The sequence below is a fragment of the Lipotes vexillifer genome, unplaced genomic scaffold (assembly GCF_000442215.2).
Source record: "Lipotes vexillifer unplaced genomic scaffold, Lipotes_vexillifer_v1.1 scaffold912, whole genome shotgun sequence".
Classification (NCBI taxonomy): Eukaryota; Metazoa; Chordata; class Mammalia; order Artiodactyla; family Lipotidae; genus Lipotes; species Lipotes vexillifer.
This window is the reverse complement of record NW_006782931.1, coordinates 554,964-569,700: the sequence shown is the minus strand read 5'-3', so window position 1 is coordinate 569,700 and position 14,737 is coordinate 554,964. Positions and strand designations below refer to the sequence as shown.

Sequence of the window (14,737 nt, the reverse complement as noted above, 5' to 3'; positions counted from 1 at the left end):
CCCCCCCTGGTTTTTTTTTTTTTTTTTTTTTTTTTTACAAAAGATCACTCAGAGAAGATGTTCTATACTCAGGGGATTAACCAAGCCTCCTCCAAGCTCCCAATCCATCAGTGAACATACTTTACTCCAGAAGTTGAGCCACTGTCATCTATTCCATAAAATCTGACTATTTTAGCTTCCATTACATTTCTATCATATTGGGAATAGAAAAATTATTATCTGATATCAGGCCTAAATGTGACCTGTGAGATCATATCACCAGGGCTAGAAAATGGGCCTGGCAGGTTAACTCGGCAGGTGGATGGGAGTTACTTGGGCTGAATTGGAATGCTGACCATTACATTACAACACACATTCTCGTTACCTGCTGGGCCTCTAAAGACATATACATTCATAACCTCTGACCTTTCCCAAGAGTTATAAGGTGACTAAATTGAATTTGGATGCCTAAATATGGAGTGGAGAGATGAGAGAAAACTTATTAAGTCCATTAACCATTAGAAATGAATTGCCACAGAAGACCATCCATGGTAGATTGCCAAAATTGTCCCAATTCTTTCCCTGCCCTGCATCGCATGGCTTTCCTTGTAACATTTTTGCTCTTGCACATTGACTTTGGACTTGGCTAGGTAACTTACTTTGGCCAATGTACATCTTTTTAAAAAGTTATGACAGGACTATTTATCTGCTCCCGACATATATTTCGACACCATTCTTCAACAGGGCTTGTGTTGTGAAGTGACTTTATGCTGAACTGTACTGATTCTGGTTCTCTTGAGAAAAACAACACATAGGTTGATTCAGCTGTGCAGTCACTTCTTTTATTATTTCTTTATGTTCTTACCAGATCTGAAAATGCCATCTGTTTGAAGATTTTTTTCTTTTTCTTCAAATCCCTAAAGAATAGGTGGTCCACTTCTCTCCCCATTCTTTTTTTACTTCCTATCCGCACCAGTATGAGTCTACTGAATGTGTTTTTCCAATATTTGAGAGTCAAATAGAGACATATATACATTCATAATTTTAGAATTTACATTCTACTTTTTCAGTTCATTATAAGCAGATGACAGCCCTGACCCAAGTAGATGACACTGATACCTCCCATAGTATCTTAATAAAATCCTAACGACTGGAGCCTTAATTTAATAGGTGACAAAAATGGTAGTTTTGAATATCACAGGACATCAATATTTGATGATTTTCCAGATGACAGACTTTCACTTGTGGTTTTAATTCATTCCTCAAGTTGTTTCTCACTCAGTACAAGGTTTTCACATCACTGAGCCAATGTGAAAGTTCCCATACATTTCTTACCAGCTTTGTGAGATACATGTTTTGGCTCATCCCTACAGAATATTCGAGCATGCTTACTTGGGCAAACTACATAATAGGAACATTCCAAATTTGTACCTTTTGGCTTTACCGATGTGTGTTTATTATCAGTTATGCCCCAAAGTGCTATCACCATGTAGCATCATGTAATACAGATTTAGGAAGTTTCTGATATTCATGATTAAGAGAACAGGTGAATCATTAGGATGAAAGGTCTATTATTTCTTATCGGTTCACAGATCTGGTTTGATATGAAGCTGGCCTCCAATGAAGACAGACAAACTCGCTAGTGGATTCAACCAACAGACTGATCTTCAGTGTAGACCCAAACACCAGAATGGCTAAATACCAGAATTGATCTGGTATCTTTCAAGATATGCCCTTTGGCCATTTTCCCCCTGGGTATGTTATTTCCATTGGGGCCTCTCTGGAACCAAAACGATATCTAGTTATCAATGGATTCAGTGAGGAGACATCTATTGAGCTCTTAATACCTCTCAGACCCTGTGCAGACCTGGGGGATACGGAAAAAAAGTAAGACCTGGACCCTGGTTTCAAGAAATTCTCACTCTTATTAGAATAAGTTGACATTTTCCTGAAACTATATCTCACCACTTTCTGCTGTTCATGTAAAGTCTAGAAGAATCAGCAGATGAATAATCTTTTCTTCTTCTGTTTCATGTTTCATTTATAATATATAGTAATTTTGATCAAACCTCTTCCTTGCCACATATAACACTTTTCACTGTCGAATAAAATCTTTCATTAAAAAAATATTACCATAGTACTTTGTATTTTATAGTTTGGAGAAAAATCTAGTCATAGACCACACAGTTCAAGAAGCACTTTTGAATTATTATTATTATTCTAAGTAAAGGCTTTCCATTCTCACACCTCCAGCCTTTTCCTTTCAGCTTAGGAACTGTTAGCCACTCTTACTTCCCTTTTCATCATCTCTCCCAGTGTTCATGCCCCAGTTGCCACTGCAGTTTCTTTTCTTCCAAATCTCGTAATATGTAAAACTCATCATTCAGGAAACTGAATGACCTTGGGGAACTTCTGGTCATTATAACATCTAAAGAAACCAAATCAATATATCCTTCATTTGCAAACTACTTGGTAACATTGGAATCCAACATAATATGCTATTAACGTTAACGTTAATATTTTTGTTATTATTGTCACCATAATTAAGATGGTACCAAAAGTATAATATGTTATGGAGCTATAGATGCTAGATCCATTTCTAATAATAAATTTTCCTTCCAGCTCTAACATGAAAACAGATAAGAAAATTTGCTTGATGAATGAGATAAATTCTATATTGCTTATCATAAAAGAGTATCTAAATACTTAGCTGGAGATGGTCATATTTAATTCTTTGGACCTTCCTTTCATTCCTTCATCTGGATTTGTGTGCAACAAAATGCTCTGCATTTCTCCAAAAGTATGCCTCCAACCTGCTCCCTCGGGGCCTTGCAAAAGCTCCAGGTTGTGGGTTCAGGACTTACTTGCTGCTGAGGCAGCGCCTCAGCGAGTAGGAGGCCCCTCCACCGCAGGTGCGTGAGCACTCACTCCACGGGCCCCAGGCGTCCCACAGGCCGTCCCGGTCCTCCTCAGAGCGTGCGGTCCTGGAGCTCTGTGAGGAACGAGAGGATGGTCAGTATGAGTCCTCAGTGAACGTGGAAATGTGCGCCCTAAAGCGTGGGTGGTCTGTGTATCTGTACATGCTGGCCTTGCTGAGGATGAAGATGGGCTCAGATTCTTTCCAATTTAATACTGTGCATACGTTTAGGGAGAAGGATATTTGAGTTCAAGGACCCTGGACTGTGACTGAAAAGGGCAAGGGACTGCACTTATGGGAGTGAACAGAAAAAGGTGGCCAGAAATAAGAATCTGGGTCAGAGGAAGATAGATTGCACTGAAGTCACAGTTTTGCCCAGGGTTCATGAGTCTACTCTTTTGTTGCTTTGTGAAGAGAGAAGCTGCACTCAGAGATGTGTCTTCTCTGAGAAGACTGACATGCGCATACCAGCGCTGCTTTCCAAAATTTAACATTTTATACAACTGACTTTTTGTTTTAAATGAAGCAGCATCATTCCTAGTGTTCAGATGTGTTAATGAGAATAATTGCATGAAGTAACTTCAGTAATGCAAGAATTGGCTCCAGACAGACAGATTTGCTTGTTATTGCCAGACTCCCTAGTGAAATCTGCATTTACTGTAAGGAAAATTGTTATGTGTAGGTCTCCATGTAGTGCTTCACATTTCTTAGAAGAGTTAAAGAGAAAATCTGTGCCAGTTACATAATAGAATAATAATAATAGTTAATAGAACACGTTCTGAAGTTAGAAACTGCCTGGGTGGGCTTCCCTGGTGGCGCAGTGGTTGAGAGTCCACCTGCCGATGCAGGGGACACGGGTCCGTGCCCCGGTCCGGGAAGATCCCACATGCCGTGGAGCAGCTAGGCCTGTGAGCCATGGCCACTGGGCCTGCGCATCCGGAGCCTGTGCTCCGCAACGGGAGAGGCCACAACAGTGAGAGGCCCGCGTACCGCAAAAAAAAAAAGAAACTGCCTCGGTTTGGATATGGATTCTGTTTTGTAAGTAATTATATGTCCTTGTACAAGTAACTTACCACCTCTTTACACTTCAATTTCCCTTTCTATAAAATGGGGATAATATTATAACCACAACACTACATCCACGTGTGTGCATGCCCACCCACACACACACTGTAGAAAGACTAGTTATACAAACTAAACTTAGGACTAGTTTCAGAGTAAATCACAAATAAATATTACCTATAATTATTATGTTATTATAAACTGAGAATGTGTCACATATGTACGTTCACAGTTGTATTAGTCTGCTCATGTTGCCGTAACAAGAACACCAGCCTGGGTGTTTTAAACAATAAAAATTAATTTTTCCACAGTTCTGGAGTCAAAGTCCGAGACCAGGAAGCCAGCATGGTTGGCTCCCAGTGAAGACTTTCCCTTTGGGTTGCAGATGGCTTCTTTGTCACTACGTGGTCACATGACCTCCACTTTATATAAGAGAGGGAGAGCAAGCTCACTGGTGTCTCTTGTTAGAAGGGCACTAATCTCACCATAAGGGCCCCACCCTCACCACCTCATCTAACCCTAATTATCTCCTAAAGGCTCCATCTTCAAATAACATCACATTGGGCAGGAGGGCTTCAACATATGAATTTGGGGGGGGATGCCACTCAGCCCATGGCAAGAGTTCTACAAGTAGCTAGTGTAAACTGTGGCCAAGTTACTTTACTGAATAAACCAAGTGATACCCGTATAGTAAAGGTGGTATCGCTTCATGTCAAGAACATACACATGACAAATGTTAAAATTTCAAAACTATTTATATTTGGAAAAAGCAAACTGTAAAGAAAAAGTGCATGATAGGCAATATGACGGTTCATCTTCAGTTTTTTCTCTAAAGAGAGAGCATAGGCAGTGTATAATACTGGAAGAGCATGGAATACAGAGGCGACAGGAGGGTAACCTTTTATAAAGCATTGTGAGAACTTGAGATGATGCAAGTAAAGTGACCAGCATATAGAAGGCTCTATAAATGGTAGCTCTTAAAGACTTTCTCACACCCTATCTAGTTATACTCAAGGCTATATCATCCAATTAGGAGGAGCTCCTGAAAAAGAAAAGCACATTGTTTCACCCCTAGGAAACTATTTATTTTGCAGTAATGGGATTCTTTATAAATATGTTGCTGTGGGGCTCATTTGTCAAATTGACTACTCCTTGGAACTTTTACTGCCTGTATAAATGGAGCCACAAACCTGGCCTTAGAGTATTATATCAAGGATTGTCTAGCTGGTGCATGCTATATTTAGAGTCCTAAATCATTTGAAATGAGCAGTAGGATAGATAGCGGTTAGAAGTAGGGACTACAGACATACTCAGCCTGGAGTGGAATACTGGCTCCACAGCCTCCCAGCTGTGATGTTCTCGTGCTTCACTTTTCTTATCATAGAATGGAGATAATAAAACTATCTACATCACTGAGACATTGTGAGGATTAAAATAGTTAATATATAAATAGCACATAAGACAGAAATAATCCAAATGTCCATGGGGGGATGAATGGATAAACAAAATACGCTATAGTCATACAATGGAATATTATTCAGCCTTAAAAAGAAAGGAAATTCTGACACATGCTACACCATGGATAAACCAAGGACATTATGCTAAGCGAAGTAAGCTAGATACAAAAGGATGAATATTATATGATTTCACTTACAGGAGGTACCGAGAGTAGTCAAATTCATAAGGACAGAAAGTCGAATGGTGGTTGCTAGGGGTTCGGGGGAGGGGGGAATGGGGAGTTATTGTTTAATGGATACAGAATTTCAATTTGGTAAGAAGAAAATAATTCTGGAGATCGATGGTGGTGAAGGCCGCATAACAATGTGAATGTATTTACTGCCACTGAACTGTACACTTAAAAATGAGTAAGACAGTATATTTTATGTTATATATACTATGCCACAATAAAAACAAATACATATGCACATTTTAAAAAGCTCATAGGGCCTAAATAATAAATACTATGTAAGCATTTGATGCTATTATCAACATTATTATTTAATATTACTTATTAGCATCATGTGTAGCGGTGCTTTCTTTTTTTCTGCTGAGCTTAGTTGAAACACTGCACTATGTAAGGTTCATCTTTCTTAAAACCCTGACTTTCCCACAGCAGAACCTTCCAGTCTCCTGCCACATGACACTGACCTGGTGATATGACCTGCCAGGAGCCTGAGGTTCCTATAAAATGCAGCATTGAATAGGAAACAGCAACACATTGGTTACCCCCAAACTTGTCCTTTCTAAAGGAAGTATTTACTGAGCTCCAAAGCCTGGTTTTTAGGATCAATAAAGCCAATCTCTAACCACAGCAATACAGGGTATTCTGTTTCCAAGCTTAATAGGCTAGTGAGGGAGGAAAGAACCTTTGCCATTTAAGTATACATACCGAGTCTCTTGCTCACCCAGTAAATTCATTCCTCAGATTTTTAAAAAGTTTATTGTGCACCTCCTGGCTCCCATTTTGTTTGCTCTGTGTGACTGGAAGATGGTTCTGTTGAGAGAGTATTTGCCTGATGCAGTAATTATTTCCGTGACACACATGCATTGTACAATGCAATTTCCCTTATTTTATTAAAATTCAATCTGACTGAGATGAAAACCAGCAACACAAATGCTAGCCTGCATGAAGTAATTAAACTAAGCAAGATGAGTGATTACAAATTATGATACTATCCAATTACTACAACTGAAAAAAAAAATTCCACATGCGGCATTCACATGTGAACTCTACTCTTCCATGTGAGTAAGAACACCAGAATGCCAAATCCTGCAGCAATTTCTCTCTAGCAGCTCTCTGGATAAGATATTTAGGAAATAATGTATGGCTGAGATTTGGTTTTTCTAGAGAAGCAAATTGTTTCAAACTCTGTGCTAAAGTTGCTTGATATTTTTCATGTGCCATGTCTGGAGAGGCACTAAAACGGCTCTAAGGTGAGGGTTCACTGACTAAACATCTTACCTCATCACCAGTTACAAGTTTCCACACAACTAGACATACTAGGTGCCCACATTTCTCGGAAGGACATTGCACACTAGCCCAGAAGAAAGTCATGGACCTATTCCTTAAACTGGAACGAACTCCAACTTTTCTTTTAACCAGCAGAATAAACGTAATTCATTTCAACTGAATTCATGTTTAATGTTAAGAGAAAGTGATTTTCCTCCTCTTTAACTGTGCCAGATTTTTACATCTATAACCAGAAATGACATTTCAGCAATGCCTTGCAGGTCATTTAAGACGTAGAAGCATTTGCTTCTTACAGTTGTTAAGAGGGCCTTCATTATAAATAACTTTCATACTTAGTCCAGGTGGGACTCATGTTTATTACTCTCTTATTGTGGAATGTGCATTCCACTTCACTTCAAAGCAGCATTTTTTAAAAAGTGTAAACTTTGAATTGCATGTAGGAAGAAAAACTGAAGCAGAAGAAAACAGGAATAGATAATGAGTTGCCTAGAGGCAATGCTGATTGCTTCTGAAACCAAAATTCTAAGCTTTCCAGTTACATCCCAACCAATGTTTCTTGATTTGATCCCCATCACATAAACCTAATATTTTAATGTCAATATCTCAGAAACAAGGTCATGAATGTTATAAAAACACAGTGATCAAAAGATTATTCCTGACCACTGCTAGAAATTTCAGCAACAGTGTCAGGTGAGACGATGGTCTTTAGCTACTAATTGACAGAGGACAAAAGTGCAACCATTAAATTCTGTATGTAAGCCAAGGTTCCACCAGTACGAGGTTTATCAGAAAAGGTCAAAACTGCATCTGATATTGAACTTGAGGGGAAAGCCCATTTTAAATTTCCTTCTTAGTATAGCACTTATGTTTTTCTATAGTCACTGGCTGGGTTAGAATGGATAACTGGCACCTCCTCTGAGTTGACATTTCAGAAATCTAGCGAACACTGAGAGGAGAAAGGCCTGAGTCTTGGTTCTATAATCCTACGAAAATCAAATACTTCCCTTGAGTTATTCAATTTAGAAAAAGTCTAGCTATTTCTAGATCTTTGGTGCCACATGATGACCTTTGAATACAGCACTGATGACGACTCCTAAATCAACTACAGTTGACCCTTTAACACTTGGGGGTGAAGGGTGCTGACCTGCACTCAATTGAAAATCTAGGGTAACTTATGGCTGGCCCCCTCTACCCGCAGTTCCTCCACATCCACAGGCCATGTAGAGCTACAGTCTTTACTATTGAAAAAATATGATCTAAGTGGAGCCACGCACTTCAAACCTGAGTTGTTTATAGGTCAACTGTAGTTTCGTGTTAGAAAATTCAGCCATCAACTTCTCAGTTTCTGTCCACCCTTGCTCCTGGTCAGTTAAGTGACTCTAAGCCTCAGTCCATGCCAACTGCATGCAATATAGACTGTGGCCGACATCACTGTATACCTCCTAGGAATATTCCAATAAGATTAGAAGAGCTTCTCTAAATCCATCAACCTCAGAATGGTGTCATTTTCTCGCTATTACTGCTTATCTAAACGTGGTTTTCATCTGATCATTTTGTGGTTAATTTCAGAGGCAACTGCAGCAGCCAAGTCTCAGGTGAACAGCTTTAAGCCTGACAGCTACAAGCAGTTAACACAGAGTAATCACATGAAGCAAGAGTTTCCCTGCACCTCACAGCCCAATAGACACTTAACCTCAGAATGACCTCCTATGTACCTCCTTAGCCAGAACCCTCTTCCACTGGAACCTGAACAGGTTATCAAAGACTTAGGAAAGATGTTGTAGGACGAAGCACAAATTAGCAATAAGAAGACAGAATTATATCTACTCGGAGATACATACACAGAGTATTTGGAAAATATTTTTTCCAAATGTTGTAACAAGAGGTCAAGTTATACAGAACACAATGAAAACGAAAGTAGGTTCTGAGGAAATGGATGGCAGGTTTTTGTAGAATTGAAGTCTTAGAGCAAATGAAGTTATCTTATAAGCAAAGTGTTTTTCAGACATCAACAGATTCTCAAAAGTAGCAAAATGGGTAATGGGATGAATGGAAGAGTGGTTCTTACTCTTTCAAAATCAGCAAGGAGGTTTTCCTTTTCTCCCAGACAGACAGCATTTAGCTTAAGCCATCTGGACCTGTGTACGTGACTGTACTAAATGGATGTTACACACCTCGAAATTAAAAAGCGGGGGGAGCAACTCCTCCAGTGATGAGAGAACCACTTTTCCTGTGGTGTGCCCATGAAATGTGGAGAAATCTATACACAGGAACATCCCATCTGTGTACCAAGCTTTGGAAACGAATTTGCACACTTCATTTTTAGCTTCCCTACATCAGGTCCCTATAAATCTTACCTAATCCTTGGCTTCTTTAAGAACTTGGAATATGGGTTCTGCCGCCAACTGTACATGGTAGGAGTTGTGATGCTCTGCTCCTGAGAGCTTACAGACGTTAAGAAGTAACTGGGCTCTTGTAAAAGTCCATTAGCTTTTTGAGGTACTTTCTTAAAGAGCAGGGTGTGTGGATGGACACTGAGGCATGCGCCTTCCCAGATATTTGCTGCTGGCTTTGCTGAGGAAATTTGCATCATCTGGTTCTTATCACAGCTCCACTGCTGGGGTATATGATGAGCTGACAGTGACACAGTGCACAGTCTTTCAGAGGCCACTACGTGAAGCCTGTCCCTTGCTACTGAGGAGAAAAGTCAGTTCTGTAACAGGGTGGAAAAGCTATCTAGGCCACAGCAGGACTTCTGGGTACCTCTCCCCCTTTCCCTATTGCTGTGTCCATGCACGCACACACAGGTGAGCCTTTCACCTTGCTGTTAGGGCACCTAGCTGCGCCTAAACCTAGGAGGTGGCTGGTGAGGGGAAAATGCTGGGATTTATTAAGTACCTATGTGCCAGGCAGTATGCTAGAATTTACGTGGATGCTCATATTTAATCCTCAAGATGAGCCATGTCAGGTAGGAGAAGTTTTTCCTATTTTACCAATAAGAAAATTGAGGCTCAGGGAGGTTGAACACCTTGCATCAAGGTACAGGAGAAAGAGCACAGGCTTGGCGGTGGGACAGACGTTCCTAGACATATGTTAGTAAACTTGACGAGAGCCCTTTTTCAGATCTCTTTGAGCCTGGGTTTCACCATCTGTGAAATGGGGATATTTATGCTTCTTTTCCTAGGGTGATGGTTAAGATTAACTAGGAAATCATATGTAAGGTGCCTAGTGTAGTTTCTAGCACGTTGGTATTAATTATTTCATCTCTCCACTCAGGTCGCAAACATTTGTCCCCCTGCCCCACTCCCCTCTCCCCTTGCCAAATCACACAGCTAGTACCTGGTGGGACCACGTTGGTTTTTGTTTTTTTTAACATCTTTATTGGAGTACAATTGCTTTAGAGTGCTGTGTTAGTTTCTGCTGTATAACAAAATGAATCAGCTATATGCGTACGTATATCCCTACATCCCCTCACTCTTGCATCTCCCTCCCACCCTCCTTACCTCATCCCTCTAGGTGGTCACAAAGCACCGAGCTGACATCCCTGCGCCATGCAGCTGCTTCCCACTAGCTATCTATTTTACATTTGGTAGTGTATATATGTCAATGATACTCTCTCACTTCGTCCCAGCTTACACTTACCCCTCCATGTCCTCAAGTCCATTCTCTACATCTGCATCTTTATTCCTGTCCTGCCCCTAGGTTCATCAGAACCAGTTTTTGTTTTGAGATTCCATATATATGTTTTAGCATATGGTATTTGTTTTTCTTTTTCTGACTTATTTCACTCTGTATGACAGACTCTAGGTTCATCCACCTCACTACAAATAACTCAACTTCGTTTCTTTTTATGGCTGAGTAATATTCCATTGTATAAATGTGCCACATCTTCTTTAACCATTCATCTGTCAAGGGACACTTAGGTTGCTTCCATGTCCTGGCTATTGTAAATAGGGCTGCAGTGAACATTGTGGTACATGACTCTTTTTGAACTATGGTTTTCTCAGGGTATATGCCCAGTAGTGGGACTGCTGGGTCGTATGGTAGTTCTATTTGTAGTTTAAGGAACCTCCATACTGTTCTCCATAGTGGCTGTACCAATTTACATTCCCACCAACAGTGCAAGAGGGTTCCGTTTTCTCCACACCCTTTCCAGCATTTATTGTTTGTAGATTTTTTGATGATGGCCATCCAGACTGGTATGAGGTGATGCCTCATTGTAGTTTTCATTTGCATTTCTCTAATGATTAGTGATGTTGAGCAACCTTTCATGAGTTGGTTGGCAATCTGTATATCTTCTTTGGAGAAATGTCTATTTAGGTTTCCTGCCCATTTTTGGATTGGGTTGTTTGTGTTTTAGATATTGAGCTGCATGAGCTGCTTGTAAATTTTGGAGATTAATCCTTTGTCAGTTGCTTCATTTGCAAAGATTTTCTCCCATTCTGAGGGCTGTCTTTCTGTCTTCTTTATGGTTTTCTTTGCTGTGCAAAAGCTTCTAAGTTTCACTAGGTCCCATTTATTTTTGTTTTTATTTCCATTACTCTAGGAGATGGGTCAAAAAAGGATCTTGCTGGGCTTCCCTGGTGGCACAGTGGTTGAGAGTCCGCCTGCCGATGCTGGGGACACAGGTTCGTGCCCCGGTCCAGGAAGATCCCACATGCTGCGGAGCGCCTGGGCCCGTGAGCCACGGCCGCTGAGCCTGTGCGTCCAGAGCCTGTGCTCCACAACGGGAGAGGCCACAAGAGTGAGAGGCCTGTGTACCGCAAAAAAAAAAAAAAAGGATCTTGCTGTGATTTATGTCACAGAGTGTTCTGCCTATGTTTTCCTCTAAGAGTTTTATAGTGTCTGGCCTTACATGTAGGTCTTTAATCCATTTTGAGTTTATTTTTGTGAATGGTGTTAGGGAGTGTTCTAATTTCATTCTTTTACATGTACCTGTCCAGTTTTCCCAGCAGCACTTATTGAAGAGGCTGTCTTTTCTCCACTGTATATTCTTGCCTCCTTTATCAAAGATAAGGTGATGGAGTCAAGATGGTGTATGAGGAGGGTGTAGAATTCGTGTCTCCCCACAACTAAGGCACCTACCAGGCACCGGTGGGGGACCATGCATACCTAAGCAGATGGGAGGAACCCTAAGAGACCGGTGATCTCTCCTTTTGGCTTGTTCCCCCCGACCCTTTATTTTTTTTCTTTTTTGTTGTGGTTTTATTTTACCTTGTTGCAGTTGTTTCAATTATAGCTTTATTTTTCTAATTTTATTTTATTTTTTATTCTTTGATATTGTACTGCTCCTTTTTTCTCTTTCTTTCTTTCTTCCTTTTTTTTTTTTATAACCATGAAGATTGTGGGATCTTGGTTCCCAGGCCAGAGGTCAGGCCCCAGCTCCTGTGGTGGGAGCTCCAAGTCCAAACCACTGGACTACCAGAGAACCTCAGACCCCAGGGAATATCAAGTGGAGTGAGGGCTCCCGGAGGGCCTCATCTCAGCACCAAGACCCAGCTCTATCCAACTGCCTGCAAACGTCAGTGCTGTACGTCTCAGGCCAAACAACCAGTAAGACAGGAATACAGCACCATCCATCAAAAAAATGAAACGTCAAAAAAATATGTTACAGATGAAGGAGCAAGGTAAAAACCTACAAGACCAAATAAATGAAGACAAAATAGCCAAACTACCTGAAAAAGAATTCAGAGTAATGATAGTAAAGATGATCCAAAATCTCAGAAACAGAATGGAGAAAATACAAGAAACATTTAACAAGGATCTAGAAGAACTAAAGAGCAAACAAACAGTGATGAGCAACACAATTACTAAAATTAAAAATACTCTAGAAGGAATCAATAACAGAATAACTGAGGCAGAAGAACGGATAAGTGAGCTGGAAGATAAAATGGTGGAAATAACTGCCAGGGAACAGAATAAAGAAAAAAGAATGAAAAGAACTGAGGACAGTCTCAGAGACCTCTGGGACAACATTAAACACACCAACATTCGAATTACAGAGGTCCCAGAAGAAGAGGAAAAGAAAGGGCCTGAGAAAATATTTAAAGAGATTATAGTCGAAAACTTCCCTAACATGGGAAAGGAAATAGTCAATGAAGTCCTCGAAGCACAGAGAGTCCCATACAGGATAAACCCAAAGAGAAATATGCCAAGACACATATTAATCAAACTATCAAAAATTAAATACAAAGAAAAAATATTAAAAGCAGCAAGGGAAAAGCAACAAATAACATACAAGGGAATCCCCATAAGGTTAACAGCTGGTCTTTCAGCAGAAACTCTGCAAGCCAGAAGGGACTGGCAGGACATATTTAAAGTGATGAAAGAGAAAAACCTACAACCAAGATTACTCTACCCAGCAAGGATCTCATTCAGATTCGATGGAGAAATTAAAGCCTTTACAGACAAGCAAAAGTTAAGAGAATTCAGCACCACCAAACCAGCTCTACAACAAATGCTAAAGGAACTTCTCCAGGCAGGAAACACAAGAGAAGGAAAAGACCTACAAAAACAAACCCAAAACAATAAACAAAATGGTAATAGGAACACACATATTAATAATTACCTTTAATGTAAATGGATTAAATGCTCCAACCAAAAGACATAGACTGGCTGAATGGATACAAAAACAAGACCTGTACATATGCTGTCTACAAGAGACCCACTTCAGACCTAGGGACACATCCAGACTGAAAGTGAGGGGATGGAATAAGATATTCCATGCAAATGGAAATCAGAAGACAGCTGGAGTAGCAATTCTCCTATCAGACAAAATAGACTTTAAAATAAAGACTATTACAAGAGACAAAGAAGGACACTACGTAATGATGAAGGGATCAATCCAGGAAGAAGTTATAACAATTGTAAATATTTATGCACCCAACATAGGAGCACCTCAATACATAAGGCAAATGCTAATAGCCATAAAAGGGGAAATCGACAGTAACACAATCTTAGTAGGGGACTTTAACACCCCGCTTTCACCAAGGGACCAGGTTTTATACTCATAATCTGACCATCTTTTGTGCTGCCTGGCTTCCAATTTTGACCTTCCTTTCCATTTTAGACAGAATTTTACCAGTACACAGTTTTTTTAAACAGAATGACAAGTACTAATGTTGTTGCTTTTCTTGTGAAAAATGATTTTGTCCTCAGCATCCTTTCTCAATCTAGGAATAACAACTTGGAGATGGAATTAAGACAGCTTCATTACTTTTTAGGAAATGAAAGCCTGCCTCTGCTCAATGTCAAATGCTTCAGGAAGGTTTTCATTTCAGAACGAGGGTAACTTGATTTGTTTGTATTCCATCCAAGGCCCAGGCTGGATTACATCTCATCTCAGAAACTGCTGAGAAACCTCTGGGCATTTTGGAAGGCTCAACCAGACACAATTTCACAGCCAGCTGAATTCAAATCAATAATTGCTGATATGAGCAAAGATTAGTATTCAGGATATTTGTGACTGGTCATGGAGTATTTTGAGCCAGTTTACCTCAAGGAAAGGCCTAGTAAAATATTCTTTCACTATCAGTTTCTACTACTTTAAAAGCATAAACTTCACAAATAGAAAGACTCTGCTTTGCTGTAATGCTGATAGAATATTAACATAAATACTACTATACATTTCTTTTTCTGAGAGAGATTTCAAACAAGTTTGGATGAAAACCTATATATATATATATATATATATGTATATTTATGTGTATACATATACATATATGTATGTAGATTATGTATATACACATATACATATGTGAGTGTATATATGTGTGTGTGTGTGTGTGTGTGTGTGTGTGTGTGTGTGT

The 14,737-nt window shown here is 39.9% G+C and overlaps 1 protein-coding gene across 2 annotated transcripts in view; it reads right to left on the bottom strand.

Annotated features, from left to right (window-relative positions):
• The window catches only part of ADAMTSL1 (ADAMTS like 1), a 472,821-nt gene that overhangs the window by 434,537 nt on the left and 23,547 nt on the right, over window positions 1-14,737 (bottom strand). Inside the window, exons 1-2 of one of the 2 annotated variants that reach the window (XM_007455564.1) lie at window positions 6,562-6,573; window positions 2,844-2,971 (exon numbers count right to left, since the gene is read on the bottom strand). Coding sequence is in view for 1 of the 2 variants with exons in the window: in XM_007455565.1 (XP_007455627.1) it covers window positions 2,844-2,971 (128 nt within the window). In the remaining variant the exon portion in view is untranslated. Of the gene's footprint in view, window positions 1-2,843; window positions 2,972-6,561; window positions 6,574-14,737 lie in introns of those variants that run through there. The other variant, XM_007455565.1, reaches the window with a different exon arrangement.